Source organism: Suncus etruscus, chromosome 11, assembly GCF_024139225.1.
Source record: "Suncus etruscus isolate mSunEtr1 chromosome 11, mSunEtr1.pri.cur, whole genome shotgun sequence".
In the NCBI taxonomy this organism is placed as follows: Eukaryota; Metazoa; Chordata; class Mammalia; order Eulipotyphla; family Soricidae; genus Suncus; species Suncus etruscus.
In genome coordinates, this window is record NC_064858.1 from 84,916,244 (window position 1) to 84,939,661 (window position 23,418).

Here is a 23,418-nt window from a genome sequence, read left to right on the forward strand (position 1 = left end):
GACATCCTCCTTATATTGAACTAAGTGTGCAGTGCCCATCACCCGCACATCTGTGCACAAAATAGCCCCAGTTCTGAACTCGGCAGAGGCCCCTTCAGGTAGGAGAGAAGCAGTCAGAGAAGGGGAGAGAGCTGAAGACTGATCAGTGTCCCAGAGTCCGAGGCCCACTGCCTTTCTTCTACCAAATGTACTTTGTACAAGGAACTTGGCCCCCCCCAACCTGCAGCAGCTTATTGAGGTCATTTATGGGGCAGAAGCCAAAGAGAAAGCCCCATTTGAGGGGGACCACAAGAGCAGGGAGATGAGCAGGTCCTCCCACCCAGATTACAGCCCAGGAAGTAAAGGCCTTTCTGTCCCAGAAGACCTAAGCAGGGCCCGGAGAGATGGCACAGAGGTGTTTGCCTTGCAAGCAGCCGATCCAGGACCAAAGGTGGTTGGTTTGAATCCCGGTGTCCCATATGGTCCCCCGTGCCTGCCAGGAGCTATTTCTGAGCAGACAGCCAGGAGTAACCCCTGAGCACCGCCGGGTGTGGCCCAAAAACCAAAAAAAAAAAAAAAAAAAGACCTAAGCAGCAGACCACAAAAGGAGAAGATGGAGGATCCAAGCCCAGCAGAAGCCCAATAGAGAAGCTGCTTTCAGAACCTCCTGCAACTATCTTCTAGGTTAATTTATGGATTTATTTGCATCATTAAACTGATTTGCATCATTAATTGATTATATTGCTGGTTAAACTGTGTGTCCTACCTGTATTAGATTTTATAGCTACCGTTTTATTCTATGCCCTATTGCAAACAGAAAATTTTGTATTCAACTTTAGTGGGGTTTTTTTTTTATCCCCCGCCTCCATCTTCCTTTAGCAGTTTGATATTAGTTTGTGCAGTTCCAGGGAAATGTATACTGTTGTTAAATTTTATTTATTTTGTTTGTTTGTTTTGGGGTCACACCTGGCTCTGTGCTCAGAAATCACAACTGGCAGGTTTGGGGGGACCATGAGATGCCCAGATTCTGTTTTGTTTTTTTTTTGGGCTAGAGATGCCCAGATTCTAACTGGAGTCCGTCCTGTGTTGGCTGCATGCAAGGCAAATACCTTACTGCTGTCCTATCACTCTGGTCCCTCTTTGTTTTTTTTTTTTTTTTTTTTTTTTTTTTTTTGTTTTTTTGTTTTTTGGGTCACACCCGGCGGTGCTCAGGGGTTACTCCTGGCTGTCTGCTCAGAAATAGCTCCTGGCAGGCACAGGGGACCATATGGGACACCGGGACTCGAACCAACCACCTTTGGTCCTGGATCGGCTGCTTGCAAGGTAAACGCCACTATACTATCTCTCCGGGCCCTCTGTGTTTTTTTTGGGTTTTGGGCCACACATGGTAGTGCTCAAAAGTTAATCCTGACTCTGCACTCAGAAATCACTCCTGGCAGGTTCACGGGACTATATGAAATGCTGGGAATCAAACCCAGGTCTATCCAGGGTCAGCCACATGCAAGGCAAACACCCTACCATTATACCATCTCTCCAATCCCCTGTTGTTAAAATTTAATGTTCTCAGCTATCCTAGTGAATATTTCCCAAATGCTGTGATGCTTAATTGTGTATATTATATAGCAACTTATTCTCAAGTTATGTCTGCAAAAATGTTCTAATGTCTTCGTCCACAGAAGTCAATGGAAAAGGTACTTGGATTCTATACACTCTTATTTACAGTGCTCATTATTAGAATGTTTTAGCAAACTTATTTTCAAACTGTACATATATCTGCAGAAATATAATTGTGATTTTGTTTAGGAAAGTTTATAGAAAAGGAACTTGGATGCTATAGACTCGTAATACAGTGTTCGCTGTAGGAATGTTCAAGAATTTTCAAATTAAGTATATCTGCAGAAAAGTTCTAATGTTTACTTTCAATGAAGTCACTAAAAATTTTTGTGATGTGTATAAGACAAAGATATAGAAAAATCTGATTGTTTTGAGAATGTGTATACAAATCTGACCTTTGATGCTTTTACAACCAACATTTTTATACGTTCTGATCTGGGATTCCTGCTTATGGCGGAAAACAATAAAACAAAACTTGTATGTAGCTTTTCTCATTTTCTTTTGTTTTGTTTTAAACAGAAAGGATGGAATTGTAAGATGACACCCAGCTATTAACTCAAAACAAAAGCTTTTCCTCAACTTCCTCCTTCCTTAAATCTCTTCCTTTGATGCGTAAGAGCCCACCTGAATTACTCTCAACCTTCCCCTTCCTGGTTTATGTGTGTTGGATTAATAAAGAAAGAGAATTTCTGGCTTTGGGCTCTGACAGACACCATGAGAGAGAAGTCACTGACTCCATTACTCTCTCCTGACTGGCTTGGCTTATTATTTCTTTGCCACTACCCAGCTTCTTCAGACCCCTCTGCATAGGGTTTAGAAACACAGTGCCTGGGATGATCTCACAACTCATAGATTTTATTTTACAGGCAATGAGAAATCCTGGAATATAGGAAGCTACAAATCAGGACTCCTCTGGAGAGGAAGTATAGCAGACAGGGCGCTTACCTTGCATGCAGATAACTTGGGTTCATCTCCAGTACCCAATAAAATCCCCTGATCTCTGCCAGAAGTAATTCCTGACCTGAGCACAGAGCCAGGAATAAGCCAAGCATTGACATGTGTGACCCAAAAACAAAAACTACCATCCTAGGGGCCGGAGAGATAGCATGGAGGTAAGGTATTTGCCTTACATCTGGCATCCCATATGGTCCCTGAGCCTGCCAGGAGCGATTTCTGAGCGTAGAGCCAGGAGTAACCCCTAAGCACTGCTGGTGTGACCCAAAAAACAAAAATAAAAACTACCACCCTCGGGGCTAGAGAGATAGTAAAGTAGGTAGGACTCTTTCCTGTAGCCAACCTAGGTTCAATGCCCAGAGTTTCCCAGATCCCACCAGGAATCATTCCTGGCCTGAGTAGAGAGCCAGAGAAACCTAAATGTAAAATCATCCCATGTGCTGTATTTCCAACCCCAGGTGAATGGGTCTGAAGCAGGATAGCCAAGAATTAATAAACCAAGCCAGTCAAGAGAGAATCATGATGTCTGTTTGCTTCTCACCTCCTGGTCCTTCTTCACGTCCAAGCTAACCTGAAACTTCTCTTTATTCTACCAGTATAAATTCAACCCGAATGGAGAAGGTTAAGTGAGAGACAAAAGTACCTATCCAGGTGGACTTTTAGAAGTCAAAGGGCTTGGTGAAATGAAAGAGGAAGTTGGGGGACCATCTTTGTTTTGGGTAAATGTAGGGTGTGACCGAACACCTGAGCACTGACAGTTGTAGCCCCAACAAATATACAGGAAAAAAAAAACATCCTCTGGAGTCCCAGAGGGCTGCAGAACATTACATGAGGGGGACCTTGATTTGATCCCCAGTACCACATGATCCCAAAAATACTTTAGTAGCAACCCCTAAACACCACCAGATACTGTCTCAACACAAAATTGGAGTCCATTCTCCTAGCCCAACTCCACTCCCATACCCATGCCCATTCAGGAAACATTTGGGGGCCACTGTCGAAGGCCTGGTATGGTGGAAGGAGGGGAGAGCCCAGAGGCGTACACACCAGCAGCATGCAGGGGTGTCCACTTGCGCTTGCGCTCCTTGATGAGGGCAGAGGCGCCGTGAGCCGTCAGCACCTCCACACACTCTGTGGAGCCTCGCTCAGTGGCCAGGAAGAGCGCGGTGCGGCCCTTGTGGTCCCTCACGTCCAGATTCACCAGCGTTTCAGCCAGTGTCTTTAGGGCTTCACAGTGACCGTTGTAGGCCTAGAGGAGGGTAGACGACCGACCCAGCTGTGACACTGTCCCAGCTCTGCTCCTCGGGTGACTCCACACCGCAGTCCCCTGCACTGAGATCCTTGAGCCCCTCCCTACCACTAGCCCAAGCCCTGTCTGACCCACCTTCTGCCAACCACATCCCCAGAAGGAGAGACCAGTAAGCACAGGCACAAGGAAGGGGCACTGGGACAGGCAGGGTCAGGAATGCAAGACGCAAAGAGCCAGGACTCACAGCTAAGTGCAAAGGGCTGACTGGAATGGTACTTTCCACATCCTCCAGGCAGTTAAAGGACATTTCTAAGAGCTGCAAAGGGACAGGAAAACAGATGTTGAGGTATGTGAACACCTAAGAATTCCCTCCTAACCTAACCTCTCCCACCATCATCTACCTACTAGGCCCCAAGATTTAGAAACCGCTTCAGGGTGCCAAAGTGATAACACATTGGATAGGGCCTGGCATACTGCTGACAGGAATAATTTCTTTTCTTTTCTTTTTTTTTTTCTTTAGTTTTCGGGGCACATCTGGCAGCGCTCAGGGGTTACTCCTGACTCTGCTCAGATATTGCTCCTAGCAGACTCAGGGGAACCATATGGGATTCCAGGAATTGAACCCTGGTCCATCCTGGGTCAGCCACATACAAGGCAAATGCTCTACTGCTGTGCTAACACTCCAGCCCATTGCCAAGAATAATTTATGAGATCAGAGCCAGGAGTAACCTAAGTGCTGCCGGGTATAGCCCAAACACCAAAAGAAATTAAAGGTAGACCAGGCCCCAGACTTACCAGTTCAAGGTTCTGTCTGTTGCCGTAGGCGGCTGCATAGTGCACGGCTGTATAGCCCTGCCTGTCCCGCAGGGAGGGGTCTGCACCGTTATCCAGTAAGAACTCCAGACAGCTAGCGGGAAAGGGAAAATAGTGAGCAAGGGACAGGCCCAGCCCAGGAGCGCACACTGACAGGGAGGGGAGTTTGGGGGGCACATGAGCCTCTAGCTGGCAGTACCCATCCATTGTGCTATGTATATGTAGCTTCATTCCTACCTCCTGACATTCCTCCCAGATCTTCCAGTCCCCTGAGACATTCCAGTAGATTCTCAAACTTTCTTTCTTATCTGAGTCACCTAGAGCGCTTTTTCTTTTTCTTTTTGTTTCATATTTGGGCCATACCAGGTGATGCTCAGGGGTTGCTGGCTCTGCATTCAGGCAATGCTCAGTGGACTGGACAATATGTAATGTCAGGGACTAAATCGGGGTTGACCACGTGCAAGGCAAGCATCTTACCAGCTAAAATACTGCTCTTGCCTCTCACCTAGGGAGATTTTAAATTAAATTTAAATTTAAAATTAAATTTAAATTCCTAATGAAAGGAACCAGTATAGGGGCCGGAGCGGTGGCACAAGCAGTAAGGTGTCTGCCTTGCCCGCCCTAGCCTAGGACGGACCTTGGTTCCATCCCCCAATGTCCCATATGTCCTCTAAGCCAGGAGCAATTTCTGAACGGAGGGAGGGAGGGAGGGAAGGAGGGAGGGAGGGAGGGAGGGATGGAGGGAGGGAGAGAAGGAGGGAGGGAGGGAGAGAAGGAGGGAGGGAGGGAGAGAAGGAGGGAGGGAGGGAGGGAGAAAGGAAGGGAGGGAGGGAGGGAGGGAGGGAGGAAGGAAGGAAGGAAGGAAGGAAGGAAAGAAGGAAGGAAGGAAGGAAGGAAGGAAGGAAGGAAGGAAGGAAGGAAGGAAGGAAGGAAGGAAGGAAGGAAGGAAGGAAGGAAGGAAGGAAGGAAGGAAGGAAGGAAGGAAGGAAGGAAGGAAGGAAGACCTGAGAAGGCACTAGTTTTGCACACAATCCATCTGAATTCAACCCCCATCATCCCACATGAGGCCCTTAGTCGACAAGGAGTTAGTTCAAGCCCTGAACACTGCCGAGGATGGTCCATAAACAAAATAAAACTCCTCACTTATTAGACTATTCCTAAGCACGTGGTTGAAGGCTGGACCATAACCATTTTTGTCATCAAACAACACTTTGGTCCTCTTTGAAGGTGAGACCCAGCTTCAGTATTTTTGTTTGTTTTAGAGCCACACCTATCAATGCTCAGGCATACTTCTGGCTCTGCACTCAACAATCACTTCTGGTGGGCTTGAGGGACCATGTGGGATGACAGAGATCAAACCCAAGTAGGCCGGGACAAAGAGATAGCATGGAGGTAAGGTGTTTGCCTTGCATACAGAAGGTCAGTGGCTCGAATCCCAGCATCCCATATGATTCCCTGAGCCTGCAAGGAGTAATCCCTGAGCAGCGCTGGGTGTAACCCAAAAAACAAAACAAAAACAAAAATAAAGACAAAACCCAAGTAGGCCATGTTAAAAGCAAGCATCTTTCCTGCTGTATTCTATCTCCAGCCCCCAAGGCTTCAGTTATTTTATTTTATTTAGTTATTTATTTTGCTTTTTGGGTCACACCCAGTGACACTCAGGGGTTACTCCTGGCTATATGCTCAGAAATTGCTCCTGGCCCAAAAACCAAAAAAAAAAAAAAAAAAAGAGAGAGAGAAACTCGTATACAAAACTAAATTCCCAGACCTTGCCACCATCTGCAGGTTGCTTTCTTCTTGCCTCAAAGGCCTCCTCAGTCCATCATCACCCCAACTCAGTCCCAGAACCCACCCCTCCATGTGGCCTTCTTCTACTTTTCAGTTTTGGTTATTTCTCTGTTACTTCTCAGCACCCTCTCAAAGCTTAGAAATCCATTGTAATAGTAAGAGTATTTACCACTTATGATTGTTTTAAGCACTTGAATCATCCCAGTGATCCTAAGATACCTACTATCCTCGCTCCTACTGCTAAGTCTTAAATTCCATTATTTTTTTCTTAAATTATTGATGGAGAGCCAAAATTATAGCACAGAGGATAGAGCATTTGTCTTTTACATGGCCAACCTGGGTTCAATCTTCAGTATCCCATATGGTTTCCTGAGCCCACCAGGAGTAATTCCTGAATGGAGAGCCAAGGGTAACTAACTTCTGAGCACTGGTGGGCATGGCCCAAAACCAAACAAAATTACTGATGGGAATCAAACTCAAGAGTTATATGCATGTAAGACCCATCACAGCCTAAGTATACTTTTGAGTAGAGAGGTTAGGGCACTTCCCCTACATGTGACCAACTCTGTTTTAATCTGTTTTAATATAATTCTACAAGCATTGCCAAGAGAAGCCCCGGAGAACAGAGCCAAGAACACTGTTGGGGGGGGGGGGGAGAACACTGTTGGGTTTGGCCCAAACACCATCACATACTGTACAGTTAGGGGACCAGAGACAGTATAGGAATAAGACCTGAGTACTATGAGATATAATTTTTTAAAAAAGGCAGGGGTTGGAGAGATAGCACAGTGGTAGGTATTTTCCTTGCATGCAGGACAGTGGTTCAAATCCCAGTATCCCATATGGTACCCTGAGCCTGCCAGGGGCAATTTCTGAGCATAGAGCCAGGAGTAACTCCTGAGCCCTGCCAGGTGTGACCCAAAAACCTAAAAACCAAAAAAAAAAAAAAAAAAAAAAAAAGGCAAAAATGAAAAAAGTGTATGTTGAAAAAAGGAACATTAGGGGCCGGGTGGTGGCGCAAGAGGTAAGGTGCCTGCCTTGCCTGCGCTAGCCTTGGACGGACCGCGGTTCGATCCCCCGGCGTCCCATATGGTCCCCCAAGCCAGGAGCAACTTCTGAGCGCATAGCCAGGAGTAACCCCTGAGCATTACCGGGTGTGGCCCAAAAACAAAAAAAAAAAAAAAAAAGAAAAAAAAAAGAAAAAAGGAACATTGGTATCAAAGTGATAGTACAACAGGTAAGATGCTTACATTTCATGCAACTGGCCTGGGTTCTATCCCCAGCATCCCATATGGTCTCAAGTCCCACCAGTAGTAATTCCTGAGTACAGAGTCAGATGTAAGCCTTGGGGCCAGAAAGATAGCACAGTGGTAGGGCATTTGCCTTGCACTCAGCCTATCCAGGACGGTTTGTGGTTCGAATCCTGGCATCCCATATGGTCTCCCGAGATTGTCAGGAGCAATTTCTGAGCATAGAGCCAGGAGTAACCCCTGAGCGCCACCTTGACTGGCCCCAAAACAAAAAATAATGAACTTTGTGGAGCTAGAGCTAAAGAATAGTGGGTAGGGCTTTTGCCTCACAATCATTTGGCCCAGGGCCCAAGAGACAGCACAGCGGTGTTTGCCTTGCAAGCAGCCGATCCAGGACCAAAGGTGGTTGGTTCGAATCCCGGTGTCCCATATGGTCCCCCATGCCTGCCAGGAGCTATTTCTGAGCAGACAGCCAGGAGTAACCCCTGAGCACCTCCGGGTGTGGCCCAAAAACCAAAAACAAAAAAAAAAAACAAAAAAAAACAAAAAACAATCTTTTGGCCCAGGTTCAACCCTGGCAAACCATAGGTCTCTTAAGCCTTGCCAGGAATGATCTCTAATCACTAAGTCAGGAGTAAGTCTTGAGCACTGCTAGGTATGCCCCCCAAAAAAAGTTTTTTTCAAGGGCTGGGGATGGCTGGAGGCTACACCCTTGTCTTGACCACAAGGCTAATTCCAGAGTTGGGCTCCAAGTGCCCCAATGGTTCAATGGGCATGCTGACTGCATTAATAACAGGGAGGGGTGATTGGGAGCTGGGAAGCACATCCCCGCCCTTGCCTAGCTACTCACAAGAAGGCCTCCTTCCTGCGGGTCTCCTTCAAAGGCTCATCCTCTTCAGCATCATGGCTGGAAGATAAGTGGGGTTCCGCTCTGTTGGAGGGAGAATGAAGGTGTCAGTGCAAGCCCAGGGAGGGAAGTGGGGTGCGTGGCTTCGACAGGAGTGAGTCTCACCTCCGGTAGGTGTCAGAGGCGGCTGCATAGTGAAGGGGAGAGCAGCCTTTGCAGTCGGCCTCATTGACGCCCGCGCCAGCAGTCACCAGTGTGACAGCACACTGGTAGCTGCCATTGGCGGCTGCATAGTGCAGGGGGGTTCTGGGGAAGAAGAACAATTGGAGAGATAAGAAGATCAGAGATGAAGCTACATGCAACCCCTCACAATTAAAAAAAAAGACCATCCCTGTGGGCTGGGAAGATGGCTTAGAGGCTTTGTGCGCATGCTCTGCAAGCAGGAGGTTTGGTTCCTGGCGATCCCTGGACTCCTTCCTTTCCAGCACCCCAAATATCAACCCCCAAGCAGTATACTGGGAGAAGCCATAGACACCTCCAGCACCCCAAATAAACATGCTGCTCTGTAATAGTCTCTGCACATGGCTCCAAGCCCCAATCTCCTGTGCATGACTGCATGTCTAGGCAGAAGTCCCCAGCGTGCCACCCGCACCTCTAGACCAACCTTCCAAATTTGTCTCTCCTCCTCAAGTCAGCTCCGCTGCTCAACAGCAGGTTAAGACATTCAACATTCCTACAAGGGAGCATGAGGATGAAGAGTCTCAGGCCAGGAGGATGGTTGGAAAGGGTGGGGCTCAAGGACCCCCAAACACCACCAGGACAAAGCCTCCAAACACTGGACTGTGACCCTCCTCAAAGCAAATATGAACAAATAAAAAGCAAGAGCCTGGGAGACAGAGAAATAAATAGTACAGTGGGTAGGGCACCTTCCTTGCACATGGCCTACCCAAGTTTGATCCCCAACATCCCAAATGGTACCCCACGCACCACTGGGACTAATTCCAGAATACAGAGCCAGGACTAACCCTTGTGAATCGTCAGATGAATTGTCAAAAAAAAAAAAAAAAAAAAAGGAAGAGCTTCAAGGAAGGAAGAAAGTCTTTTTTTTTTTCCTTCCGCTTTTTGGGCCACACTCTGTGACACTCAGGGGTTACTCCTAGCTCTGTGCTCAGAAATTGGTCCTGGCTCAGGGGACCATATGGGATGCCAGGGGATCAAACCGAGGTAAATCCTAGGTCAGTCATGTGCAAGGCAAAACGCCCTACTGCTGCGCCACCGCTCAGGCCTGGAAAGAAGTCTTTTAAGGAGCCCTGAGGAGATTGCAGGATGTCTGCCTAGCCCAAGTCATCTTAGTGGTGACACAGCAGAATGCTGTCCATCTTTCTTTTCTTTGGGGGGGAGGGCACATTAAACAGTGCTCAGAGCTTACAACTGGCTTGATATGCAGGGATCATACCTGGCAGGGTTCAGGTGATCATATGGACATATGGAATGCCAGGAATAGAAATGGGTCTGCTACATGCAAGACTGTATTATCTCTGAACCCTGGTCATAGCTCTTTCTCCAGTTGTTAAACTGCTATTTTTATTTATTTGGGGTGGGGAGTCACACCCAGCAGCACTCAGGGGTTCCTCCTGGCTCTGCACTCAGAAATCACTCCTGGCAGCGTTGGGGGACCATATGGGATGCCAGAGATCAAACCCAGGTCTATCGTGGGTCAGCCTTGTGCAAGACAAACGCCTTACCACTGTGCTATCTCTTCGGCCCCATTAAACTGCTATTTATTTATTTATTTATTTATTTATTTATTTATTTGACTTTTTGGGCCACACCCAGTGACACTCAGGGGTCACTCCTGGCTATGAAATCAGAAATCGCTCCTGGCTTGGGGACCATATAATATGCCGGGGGATCGAACCGTGATTCATCCTAGGTCAGCACATGCAAGGCAAATGCCCTACCACTTGTGCCGCTACTCCAGCCCCATAAACTGCTATTTTTAAATTTTATTTATTTATTTTTGGGGCCATACCTAGTGGTGCTCAGGGCTTACTCCTGGCTCTATTATCAGGAATCACTTCTAGAAAGGCTCTGGATCAAAGGTACCCTACTGGCTGTACTACTGCTCCACCTCCCACCCAAAACAAATTTTTTTTTTGGTTTTTGGGCCACACCCAGCAGTGCTCAGGGGTTACTCCTGGCTGTCTGCTCAGAAATAGCTCCTGGCAGGCACGGGGGACCATATGGGACACCGGGATTCGAACCAACCACCTTTGGTCCTGGATCGGCTGCTTGCAAGGCAAACGCCGCTGTACTATCTCTCCGGGCCCCAAAACTTTTTTTTTTTTTAAATTTTGGGTCACACCCAGCAGCGCTCAGGGGTTACTCTTGGCTCTATGCTCAGAAATCACTCCTGGCAGGCTCGGGGCACCATATGGGATGCCAGGATTCGAACCACTGACATTCTGCATGCAAGGCAAACACCTTACCTCCATGCTCTCTTTCCTGCCCCTCTCCCCAAACTATTCTCTTTTTTTTTTGGTTTTTGGGTCACACCGGCAGCGCTCAGGGGCCACTCTTGGCTCCATGCTCAGAAATTGCTCCTGGCAGGCTCAGGGGACAATATGGGATGCCAGGATTTGAACCAATGACCTTCTGCATGAAAGGCAAGCGCCCTACCTCCATGCTATCTCTCCAGCCCCACCCCAAGCTATTTTTTTTTTTTTGATGCCAAAAACCGAGGATCCCAAACTATTTTTATGTGGAATTCTGTGTGTCTAGATTTTTTGATCCCCCTCAAGAACATCCATTCCTTGGGGAAAGAAAATATGTCATTGTGGGGAAGGAAGGAAGGAAGGAAGGAAACACGAGATATTGAGGAAGTGAAGTGGGAGTGGTGAAGGGATTATTATTGGAACATTGTATGCTTGAAACATAGTAACTGGGCCCGGAGCGATAGTTTGCCTTGCAAGCAGCCCATACAGGACCAAAGGTGGTTGGTTCGAATCCCAGTGTCCCATATGGTCCCCGTGCCTGCCAGGAGCTATTTCTGAGCAGACAGCCAGGAGTGACCCCTGAGCAATGCCGGGTGTGGCCCAAAAACTGAAAAAAAAAAAAAAGAAACATAGTAACTTTGTAATTCTGTAGCTACACATTTTAATTTTTTTTAATATTTTTAAAAAAGATGGGGCCGGAGAGATAGCATGGAGGAAAGGTGTTTGCCTTTCATGCAGGAGGTCATCAGTTCGAATCCTGGTGTCCCATATGGTCCCCCGTGCCTGCCAGGAGCAATTTCTGAGCCTGGAGCCAGGAATAACCCCTGAGCACTGCTGGGTGTGACCCAAAAACCACAAAAAAAAAAAAAAAAGAAAGAAAAAAAAAAGAAACCTTTTTGGGCTGGAGAGCTAGCATAGCAATAGGGCACAGCTGATCACCATATAGTCCCCAGAAGACAGCCAGGAATGATTTCTGCGCAGAGCCAGGAGTTACCCTTGAGTGTTGCCAAGTGTTCCCCAAAAACCAAAGAAAAAGAAACTTTTTCTTTTTTCTTTTTTTGAAACCTTTTCTTTAAATCACTGAATCAATGAAAATTCAAGAAAGGTCTGGGAGATAGTAGAGAAAACTCCTCTAGGAGTGACCCTTGAGCACAAAGCCAGGACTAATTCCTGTGCGTTATTATGATGGCCACAAAAAAAAAAAAAAAAAAAAAAAAAGAAAGAAAGAAAGAAAGAAACAACTAGGGTCGGAGCAATAGCATAGCAGGTAGGGCATTTGCGTTGCAGGCAGCTGACCTGGGTTTGATCCTTGGCATCCTATATGGTCCTCTGAGCCTGCCAGGAGTGATTTTTGAATGCACAGCCAGGAGTAACCCAAGCGCTGCAAGGTATAGCCCAAAAACAAAAACAACAACAACAACAAAAATATCTAAAAAGAGCTCAAGAGCTAGCTCTGAGGGTGAGAGCACAAGCCTTGCATGTGCAAGGTCTTGAGCTCCAGTCCCAGCCTGGCAGAGCCCCCCTCTAGAACTTTTTGGGAGCATCCTCAGAAAAAACTTCAAAACTTTAAGAATCAGTGGGCCGGGAAGCCAGAGAGATAGCATGGAGGTAAGGCATTTGCCTTGCATGCCGAAGGACAGTGGTTCAAATCTTGGCATCCCATATGTTCCCCCAAACCTGCCAGGAGCGATTTCTGAGCGTAGAGACAGGAGGAACCCCTGAGCGCTGCTGGGTGTGACCCAAAAATTTAAAAAAAAAAATCAGGGCCAGAGAGATACCACAGATGAGTAAAGTGCTTATCTTGCATGCAGCCAACTTAGATTCGATCCCTGATACCACTCAGGGTCCCCTAGACTACCAGGAATGATTCCTGATGGCAGAGCCAGAAGTAAACTCTGAACATTTGCTGGATGTGACCCAAAAACACAAAACAAAACAAAATTCAAGAATCTGGGTCCGGATAGACAGCACAGCGGTGTTTGCCTTGCAAGCAGTCGATCCAGGACCTAAGGTGGTTGGTTCGAATCCCAGTGTCCCATATGGTCCCCCCGTGCCTGCCAGGAGCTATTTCTGAGCAAATAGCCAGGAGTAACCCCTGAGCACTGCCGGGTGTGCCCCCCCCCCCAAAAAAAAAAAAAAAGAATCTTTAGGGGCCAGAGAGATTGCACAGTGGTAGGGCATTTGCCTTGCAAGCAGCCAACCCAGAACAAACAGTGGTTCAAATCCTGGCATCCCATATGGTCCCCTGAGCCTGCCAGGGGTGATTTCTGAGCGCAGAGCCAGGAGTAACCCTGACCCCGAGCATCACCAGGTGTGACCCAAATACCAAAAAAAAAAAATGGGAATCTTCGGGGCTGGAGAGATAAAACAGTGGTAAGGTGCTTGCCTTACATGCTACCAACCTAGGAGGGACCCAGTTCCATTCCCAGCACCCATATGGTCCCCCAGCCCGCCAGGGGCGATTTACAATGTTCTGGGTGACTTTTTTTTTTTCTTTTCTTCTTTTTATCTGTTTGGAATGCTAAAATGTTTCTGAAATTAAGTAATAGTAATACCAGCATTACTTGTCTTAAGAGGCTGAGGATAGTGGGGGTGTGGCTCAGTGATAAAGCACACAGCTGTGTGCATGAGGCCCTGGGACCAAACAAGATGGGCTAGGAGCCCTAGCACACAGAAAAAAAAGACCCAAACCACAGAGAGCCAGAGCTTTGGGAAACCCCTTGGCTGGGAAGCGGGTGGGGGAGGAATGGGAAGATGATGCCAGAAGGCCCCATGACAGACTGTGACTGCCCAAATAGCAGGAGGGGATCCTGATCAGCCCAGTGGGGGCTCAGCTCTCTTCTCAAGGCCAGCAGAGTGGGCAGGGGCAGGGCTCACCCTCCGGAAGCAGCAGCATGAAGACAGGTGCGGCCAAGGTTGTCAGGTGTATTGATGTCGAACCCAGCTGAGAGCACATGCTCATTGCTGAGAGAAGACACGATGCTGTACAGCTGACCTGCGGGCGAGGTGGAGGCTAAGCAGAGCAGGCCAAAGCCCTGGCTCACAGCCGCTCTCGGCCCCCCACGGGCTCAGCGCCTACCTGAGGAAAGAAGCTTACGGCAACAGTCGGAGAATCCAAAGAGGACAGCTAAGTGCAGGGGGAACATGTCGTGGATGCCGCGCCTGTGGAAATTGAGGGACTCAGGTCGTGGGTCAAGAAGACAGCTGGTGGGGCCGGGTAGGTGGCGCTGGAGGTAAGGTGACTGCCTTGCAAGCGCTAGGCAAGGAAGGACCTCGGTTCGATCCCCCGGCGTCCCATATGGTCCCCCCAAGCCAGGGGCGATTTCTGAGCACATAGCCAGGAGTAACCCCTGAGCATCAAACGGGTGTGGCCCAAAAACCAAAAAAAAAAAAAAAAAAAAGAAGACAGCTGGTGGTGGCAGAGCTACTGGGGAGTCTAACTCAGGGCCTCACACTCTCACGATGCTACCTGGAGAGCTGACGGACCCCTTTCTGCAGACCAACACCATGCCTAGGACATAGCCATGTTCTCCGGATTTCCCTCTGAGATCCATGTGAGCAATATAAGAATTCTGATTTGGGGGGGGGGGGGGCACACCCAGTGACACTCAGGGGTTACTCCTGGCTCTTCACTCAGAAATTGCCCCTGGTTTGGGGGACCATATGGGACGCCAAGGGATCGAACTATGGTCTGTCCTAGGTTAGCACGTGCAAGGCAAACGCCCTACTGCTTGCACCACTGCTCCGGCCCCACAATATGAGAATTCTAAAGCAGTCTTCAGGTCAGGGCTGGAGGCTAAAACTCACCGGGCGGTATCTGCGCCATTGGTCATGAGGGTGCTGATGAGCAGCTCGTGTCCGTAGCGTGCAGCCACATGCAGTGGCGTGTTCCCAAATTTGTCGGCACAATCAATCTCGCTGCCTGGGGGAGAAGGAGGGGTGCACACACACAAACTCAGCTGATCTCTGACCTCACACTGCTCATCCGAGTTAGCTACCATCCGACCAAGTCAATGTTCTCCATGAATTCTCTTGCTTGGAAGTCTTAGGAAACTACTGAGTGTGCAGGGCAGGATGCCTCAGGCAGCACTCCAGAAGCCCATGCTTATTAGAAGATAGACTGGCAGGGGATGGAGCAATAATATAACAGGTAGTCTTCTTGCCTCACATGCAGCTGACCCAGGTTCAATCCCTGGCAGCCCGTATGGTCACTGAGGACCACCAGGAGTTATCCTGAGTGCAGAGGCACGAATTATCTCTGAGCTCTGTTGGGACTGTTCCGAAATACAGAGGCCAGGACAATAGTACAGTGGGAAGGCGTCTGCCTTGCATTTGTGGCTGACCCAAATTTGATCCCCAATCCCTAGGATCCTGACGGAATAACGGTCCCTGGAGTCTGCCAGGAGTAATCTCTGTGCACTGCCAGGTGTGGCTCAAAAAACAAAAAATAGGAACCAGTTATAGCACAATGGTAGGGCATTTACCTTGCATGCAGCTGACCCAGGACAGACATGGTTTGATCCCTGGCACACCATATGGTCCCCTGAGCCTGCCCGCAGTGATTTCTGAACACAGAGCCAGGAGTAACCCCTGAGTGACGACAGGTGTGGACCCAAAACCAACCAATCAAACAAATAAACAAACAAAAAGCAAACAAGATGGGCTGGGAGCTGGATTAAGGAAGGAAAGGGGGCCTGGAGAGACAGCACAATGGCGTTTGCCTCGCAAGCAGCCGATCTAGGACCAAAGGTGGTTGGTTTGAATTCCGGTGTCCCATGTGGTCCCCCGTGCCTGCCAGGAGCTATTTCTGAGCAGACAGCCAGGAGTAACCCCTGAGCACTGCCGGGTGTGGCCCAAAAACAAAAAAAAAAAAAAAAAAAAAAAAAAAAGGAAGGAAAGGGGTTCAGAAAATCAAAGATAAGTTCTTTGGGAAAGAACAGAGTACAATGACTCCTAGTTCGTACCATTCTGGATGAGGATCTGGGAGCGGGTGAAACGGCCATGGATGGCAGCCATATGCAGAGGGCTTTTCCCTTCTTTGCTCTGTAGAAACACAACATATTTTTCATTTTCAGTGCAAAGCATGGAGAATGCCCTGTAGCCCTTTTGAGGGAGATATCTTGAGGACAGAGGGGTTGTGTGAACATCTCTTTCACACACTTCTAGATTCCTTGTCAGTTCTAACCCAGAGTTTTCAAAAATGGCACCTGAAAACCACTGGTTTAATCAACCCAAGAGGCAAGCGGGCAATTCCCGGGGAATTCAGAGGGGAAAACTAGCCAGGACTTCCTGGGCCCAGTTCTTCTCCCCACAGGTCTTGGTCTCGTCCCTTCACGTACCTGGTAGTTGACATCTGCCCCATTATTGACCAAGAGCTCCAAGCAGAGCGCGCCGTTGGTGGATACTGCCGCCACATGCAGTGGTGTAAAGCCCTTGTCATTCGGCTGGTTGACATTGGCTCCTGCATTCACCAGCTCAATAGCCACAGCATCCTGGCCCAGGTAGCAGGCAATGTGCAAAGCTGTGTTTCCAAAAGCATTGGGCTCATCGATCTGCATGTGCAGGGGTGAAAAAGGGAGGTATCAGTTTGGGCAAAGTGGAAACCAACAGAGAGCCTAGAGAATCCCAGGAACTAAATGACTGTTGCAGTCCTCTCAGCTTCAGGATCCAGGTCCAAAAGCCTAAGGGCACTATCAATAAAAATAAGGGAAGCAGGCTGGAGAGATAGCATGGAGGCAAGGCATTTGCCTTGCATACAGAAGGTCGATGGTTCGAATCCAGGCGTCCTATGTGGTCCCCAGAACCTGTCAGGAGCAATTTCTGAGCGTGGAGCCAGGAGTAACCCCTGAGCGCTGCCAGGTGTGACCCCCCCCAAAAAAAATAAAAAGAATAAGGGGAGCAGGGGCCGGAGATATAGCACAGTGGTAGGACATTAGCCTTGCACATAGCTGACCCAGGATAGATGGTGGTTTAAATCCCGGCATCCCAAATAGTCCACCAAGCCTGCCAGGAGCAATTTCGAAGCACAGAGCCAGGAATAACCCCTGAGCGCCGCTGGGTGTGACCCAAAACCAAAAAAAATAAGGGAAGCAGCCGGAGGGATAGCATAGCAGTAGGGCATTTGCCTTGCATGCAGCCGAACCAGGATGGACGATGGATTGATTCCCAGCATCCTATATAATTCCCCAATCAGCCAGGGAGGATTTCTGCATGCAGAGCCAGGAGTGATCACTGAGCACCATTGGGTGTGGCCCAAAAGATAATCAATCAATTAATCAAGAAATAAAGTTTTGGGGCTGGAGAGATAGCATGGCAGTAAGGCGTTTGCCTTTCATGCAGAAGGTCATTGGTTTGAATCCCGGCATCCCATATGGTCCCCTGAGCCTGCCAGGAGCAATTTCTGAGCAGAGAGCCAGGAGTAACCTCTGAGCACTGCCGGATGTGACCCAAAAATAAAAGATAAATAAAAAAATAATAAAATAATTAAAATTTTAAATTAAAAAAAGAAGATGGGAAGCTCCTTTAGATCCTCACTTTAGGCTCCTGACATCCCAGCCAGCCCCATGCCAACAAGCCTGGCCCGGTCCTTGCTGTCGGATGTCAGACCCTGACTCTCCAACGCCTGCCCTTCACACCCCAGCACTCTGACCTCAGCTCCCATCCGGAGCAGGTACTTGACCACTTCGATCTGGCCACTGGCAGCAGCCGTGTGGAGCAGCCCGTAGCCCTTTCGATCCTTGCAGCCGAGATCTGCTCCCCGTGCCACCAGCAGCTTCAGAACCTCTAAGTGCCCTGGGGAGAGAGAGAGAATATTTTCGCTGAAGGGGGCCAACGTCAGGCTCTGTCAGGCTCACTCCACTCTGCAAAGGCAGCGACCCTTCACCCAGTTTCATGGGATCGGAAAGGCCTAGGTCCCATTCTCACCTAGGAATGCTGCCCAGTGCAAAGGCTGCCGCTCCTTCTTGTCACAGACATTCAGGCTGGCTCCCTTGTTGAGAAGCAGGTTCACTGTCTGTGTCAGGATAGGAAAGACACCTGCTCAGGGCCAGACACACGCTTCCCTGGTACCAGTGAGCCGTGGCCGCAGTCTCTGGAAAGAATCTCCATCTAATCTGACCATGCATTGAACAACAGAGCCTAATTTATAGAACCCTTCAGGCTGCTTCTCCCTAAGACCCGATGGTCTAGCAGCAGGGAAGAGGGAGCAGCAGTCAAGGAGAGAGAGGGTTGGGGCCAGAGTGAAAGTGCAGTGGGTAGAACATTTGCCTTGCACACTGCTGACCCAGGTTTAGTCCCTCACATCCCATCTGGCTCCCCAAGCACTGCCAGGACTGAATCCTGAGTGCAGAGTCAGAGTAACCCCTGAGCACCACCAGGTAGGGCCTCCAAATAAAGTAAGAAGAGAGAGGAGAAGCCCTGTGTGAGGAGTGGCATAGAGGGCTCCTCACCTCAAGATGCCCACTATGTACTGCATGGTGCAGGGCACTGCGTCCACTCCTGTCAGCTACATTGAGACTGCTCAGCAGGGGTGCCAGTGCCTCGGCGCACTTGGTGGCCCGGTTGGCAGCAGCCACATGCAGCGGTGTCTGCCACAGCTTGTCCCGGGCATTCACATCTGCTGCATGTGCCAGCAGCAACCCCAGCACCTTCTGTTGAGGAGCAAGGGAAGAGAGAGACATTAGCTCAGGAGTAGAAAGTACATTAGCAAGGAAGTTAGAAGTGAGAGGAGAGATGGGAGGGCATGGCACATGCAGCCCCATCTCCCCACAGATTTCCTTCCACTCACTTGCCAACACACCCAGCCTCTCAATACCTACTTTCCATCTCCTGGATCTTCTTGTGGACTACAGATTTGCTGCCTTCCTGAGGAAAGCATGGCTTCCTGCCTCTTCTCATGCCTCCTGTAATCACTGCCCAAGCCTGACCCTTGCATCTTCACCCTCATTTACCTCAGCCACAATGCAAGCCAAGCCAAGCCAAGCAAACAGAGCATCCCCACTGCTCTGAGGAAAGAAGCAGATTTCTGCGTCTGAGGATGTGGTTCAGCAACAAAGTCCTTGCCTGCATATGTGAGGCCCTGGGTTCCGTTTCCTAGCACCACACACACACACGTAAAACATTCTTGCTCTGTGAATGCTTTAACACCCTCCTTGGGCTCTTAAAAAACCACACACACACACACACAACACACAAAAACCACACATACACACACACACACATACACACACACCCATTCCTGCTCTGTGAATGCCTTAACACCCTCTTTGGACTCTTCAAAAGATATCAAGTCATTTCCCCGGCCTTAGTAAACAAGATACTGATTGGTCTCCAAAATTCAGGCCAAAAGGCCCCTCCTCGTCTCTACCCATCCCTTTCCCATGGACTTCAGCCTCTAGAGCCAGGAGAAAGGTCTCCTTCACCACTTCTCATAGCCGATGGGTCCACTGCCCAAAGCATCTTTGACCTTTGTGCTGTCAACCTGATGCTGCACGAGGGGCAGAAATGAACCAGACCGGTCCCCCACCCTTCACAGCAATGAAGAGAAACCTCAGTGCCCAGAAGGGGATTAGACCCAAGGTGGCCCCCCAGGGAGGGATGAGTCACTCAGCCTGGCAACAGGGCCCCCTGCAGTCTGCCAGCCCAGTGTTAAGCTCTCCCCTGACGTCACAGCAGCTGGCAGCACTCAGCCCCCCCTCACCGGCCAATTCTGGGAGTGGAAGGGAGGGCCCAAGGTCTGGTTGATTCCCTACCGGGGAAGACCAGCCAGCCTATAGGGCATAGGACTGAGACTCTCTCTCTAGCCCTATACCTCTACCTCTACCTAGAAACAACCATCGTCTTGGGAAGAGAGAAAAGAGGGGGACACCTATACCTCATTTCGGGAGGCAGCAGCACGATGAAGAGGGGTCAGCCACAGTGTGTCTTTAGCGTTGACATTAGCACCTATGGGGGGATGAGTTCATCTTTCAGTGAGGTGGGACAGGGGTAGGAAAGGAAGCCAGGCATCAGGGCACTTAACTGGGTTAGCAAAGGGGCCTCTTCTGGACCAAGCACTGGAGAACAACATTCGGATCAGGAAGAAGAGGGGGGGAAAGGCTCCTTCCCAATTTGGAGAGAAAGAGAAAAAAGCTCCGCCCCTTGGGTCCATCCCTAGGAGACACACCTTCCCGCTGCTCCCAACTTTCACCTGACATCAGTAGCAACTGGAGGATGGGGATATCGCCTACGTAGGCAGCAGCATGCAGTGGGGTTCGCCTCTCTTGGTCCTGGAAAGGCAGAAAAAGAGCAGCTAAGGGGGGGGGTGCCTAACAGGGGGCCCCCCAGTCCAAATCTTTACCGTGCCAGACTTTCTTTCCTCCATCATGTCTTACCCCAAGGGGTTTTGCAACCTGTGCATGCCCACCTTGCCCACCTAAGCTCAAAAGTGGAGGAAGGAGATGCAAGAAGGACCACCGGGCGGGCTTGGGCGGCCTCCTTCTCCAAGGAGGAGTGGGGGGCGCTGCAGTCAGACAGACAGACAGACAGACAGACAGACAGACACCCACGGTTCTGGATCCAGCACCGTTTCTGGGCATCCTGGCCTGGGCTGGGTTGAGACCTTAGAGCAGAAGCGCCCTTTTCCAGGAAAGGATCCCTGGCACCCAGGTAATTGAGCCAAGCCCTAAGCAGCAGCTAACCCGGCCCCCCATCCCCGGCCCCCCAATTCACCAACCAGCACGTTGATGTTCTCCTTCTGCGAGAGCAGGGATCGGACTTCCTCCACATCGCGGCTAAAGATGGCCTGGACCAGGGGCGGCTGCAGGGAGAGAGGTGGAGAAGCGGGGTTCCATTCGGGGAGCGGAACCGGAGTGGGGGTGCCCCGTCGGGATTTGGGGGGGTGCAGGCGCCGCCGAAGGGATCCGAGCGGGGAAAGGGGCAGAGAAGGGCGCCCGGAGCTCGCCAAGGGCCCCCCCGGCACCCCCAAGGGCACCCCCGGCCCGGCTGGGCGGGGCGCGGCGGGGCGGGCGCCCCGGGCTCGGGCCCAGGCTAGGCCGCACATCCCCGGGCTCGCGTGGCGGCGGCGGCCGGCGGGCTCGGCTCGGGCGCGGGCGGCGGGCCGGGCGCGGCGCGGCGCGGGGGCCGACCTGGTCCGTGATGCTGAGGATCCCCATGGCCCGGCCCGGGCTCCGTCCGCATCGAGCTCCGGGCGGCGGCGGCGGCGGCTCCACCGGGGACTCGGGGCGGCCCAGGCGGCGGCTGCGGCGGCGGCTGCGGGGAGAGTGCGGCCCCGCCTACCGGGGGGCGGGCGAGCGGGGCCCCCGCAGCGCTCCCTGGCGGCCGGCCGGGCCCCGATCGGCTCCGCGCCCTCCGCTCCGGCCCCCGGCGCCCCCCGGATCTGGGGCTGACTCGCCTCGCCCCCGGGCCGACGCCCCAAGCCCAGAGAGCTCCGCCTCCGCCCACCAAGGCCTCCCTCCACTGCCTCGGGGATCCCAAGGCGACCCCCCTGGACCCCAACACCACTTGGGAAGGAGCAGGGGAGGCTGCCTGGCTGGCTGGCTGGCTGACTGGCAGGGCTGGGGATCGATCGCCCAGAAGGAGGGAGGGGAGATTGCTTTCTGCCTTCTTGCCAGTGGTTGTTACTTCTCACCTGTTTTGGTTACAGGACTCGGCTACAAAGTCACCAAGTGCTCCCCCTTTTGCAAAGTGTTGGGGACTGTGCTGCCGAGTGGAGGAGGCCTGAAGCCCCCCCAGGCACAGAGAAGATAGGGAAGATGAGACAGACAGACAGACAGACAGACAGACAGACAGACAGACAGACAGACAGACAGAGACAGAGACAGAAGGAGATTTGTATTTCTATAGCTATACTAGTCCGGTTGACAGTACCAGCTGATAGGGCGTTTTTGGAATGCTGTTTGGGTCAACTCTCAGGGGTTACTCCTGGTTCTGCGCTCAGAAATTGCTCCAGGCAGGCTCGGGGGACCCTATGGGATGCCTGGAATCGAACCTGGGCCCATCCTGGGTTGACCGCGTGCAAGGTAAGATGCTTAATTTATATGCAATATGCAATTGACCTGGGTTTCACTTCAGCAATCCCATAGGGTCCCCCGAACACCACCAGGAGTAATTCACACACCGCTGGGTGTGGCTCAACAACAACAACAAACAAAAACAGATTAACCCTGTTCTATATACAAAGGATATGATCAGCCCATTGGGCTATCTATCTCTCCACCCCAATTTTTTGTTTTGTTTGGGTAAGGGTGCAAATCTGGCAGAGCTCAGGGATTACGCCTAGTTCTGTGCTCTGGGAGATTACTACTAGTGCTCAGGGGATGCCAGGGATCAAACTAGAGTTTGCCGTGTGCGAGGCAAGTGCCTTAAGCCTGTACTATCTCTACAGTCCCTATTAATTTATTTTAATACAATATCCCCCAGTATGCTCTGAGCACTACAAGCTGGGCCCTTCCCAAAATGAATTAAAGTCCTCCCTGCACCTGCCTTACATGACCAACCCCAGTTCCAACTTTAACTCCACCTGGTGCGAGAGAGAAAGAGAGAGAGAGAGAGAGAGAGAGAGAGAGACAGAGACAGAGACAGAGACAGAGACAGAGAGAGAGAGGAGAGAGAGAGAGGAGAGAGAGAGGAGAGAAGAGAGAAGAGAGAGAGGAGAGAAGAGAGAGATGAGAGAAGAGAGAGAGAAGAGAGAAGAGAGAGAGGAGAGAGAGAGAGGAGAGAGAGAGGAGAGAAGAGAGAAGAGAGAGAGGAGAGAAGAGAGAGATGAGAGAAGAGAGAGAGAAGAGAGAAGAGAGAGAGGAGAGAAGAGAGAGAGAGAGAGAGAGAGAGAGAGAGAGAGAGAGAGAGAGAGAGAGAGAGAGAAAGTGAAAGTCCAGGACTAATTCCCTGTGATTTTCTGCCCTGTTATGGGAAGCTTGCTGCTTTGATGTTGATGCTGGGACCCATCCATGCTCAGACCTTTTGACATTAACAAAAGCAGATGTAGTGTCCTTACTCCTTGGGGGGCCCTAGGGGTCCAGGATACCTAGGAGTAGCCTCAGTGGCCATGTAATACCAAAGATTAAGATCAGGGCTCCCCATCCTGTGCTCCACAACTTTGAATTATCTCCTAGGATCAATATCAATACTGTAAAAATGTTCAGATGGTAAAAAGCATTCTTCTGGGGTCTAGAGAGGTAATATAGTGGGTAAGGTACTTGCCTTGCGTAAGGTTGGCCTGGATTTAGTCCCTGGTGCCTCATATGGTCTCCCAAGCATCCAAGAGTACTTCTTGAGTACAGAGCCAGGAGTAACCCCTGAGCATCTCTGAGTGTGGCCCAAACCACCCCCAATTTCCTTCTTTAAAAAAAAACTTTTGTGGGCCAAGCCAATATATTATAGTGGGTAGGGTATTTGCCTTGCATGCAACTGATACAGGTTCCATCTTTAAAA

The 23,418-nt window shown here is 50.2% G+C and overlaps 2 protein-coding genes across 3 annotated transcripts in view; one reads left to right on the forward strand and one right to left on the reverse strand.

The window, feature by feature from the left end:
• The window catches only part of ANKRD52 (ankyrin repeat domain 52), a 30,057-nt gene extending 8,828 nt beyond the window's left edge, over positions 1–21,229 (reverse strand). Inside the window, exons 1-18 of the mRNA XM_049783992.1 lie at positions 21,114–21,229; positions 20,702–20,785; positions 20,177–20,255; positions 19,862–19,932; positions 18,438–18,638; positions 17,914–18,001; positions 17,639–17,781; positions 16,329–16,541; positions 15,954–16,032; positions 14,797–14,911; positions 14,069–14,151; positions 13,867–13,984; positions 9,159–9,227; positions 8,660–8,800; positions 8,498–8,578; positions 4,592–4,703; positions 4,041–4,112; positions 3,595–3,796 (exon numbers count right to left, since the gene is read on the reverse strand). Of these exons, the coding sequence (XP_049639949.1) occupies positions 3,595–3,796; positions 4,041–4,112; positions 4,592–4,703; positions 8,498–8,578; positions 8,660–8,800; positions 9,159–9,227; positions 13,867–13,984; positions 14,069–14,151; positions 14,797–14,911; positions 15,954–16,032; positions 16,329–16,541; positions 17,639–17,781; positions 17,914–18,001; positions 18,438–18,638; positions 19,862–19,932; positions 20,177–20,255; positions 20,702–20,785; positions 21,114–21,140 (1,978 nt within the window). The 5' untranslated portion in view covers positions 21,141–21,229. The remainder of the gene's footprint in view (positions 1–3,594; positions 3,797–4,040; positions 4,113–4,591; positions 4,704–8,497; positions 8,579–8,659; positions 8,801–9,158; positions 9,228–13,866; positions 13,985–14,068; positions 14,152–14,796; positions 14,912–15,953; positions 16,033–16,328; positions 16,542–17,638; positions 17,782–17,913; positions 18,002–18,437; positions 18,639–19,861; positions 19,933–20,176; positions 20,256–20,701; positions 20,786–21,113) is intronic.
• ESYT1 (extended synaptotagmin 1) overlaps positions 1–23,418 on the forward strand; it is a 224,043-nt gene that overhangs the window by 156,130 nt on the left and 44,495 nt on the right. The gene's annotated exons all lie outside the window — the stretch shown is intronic.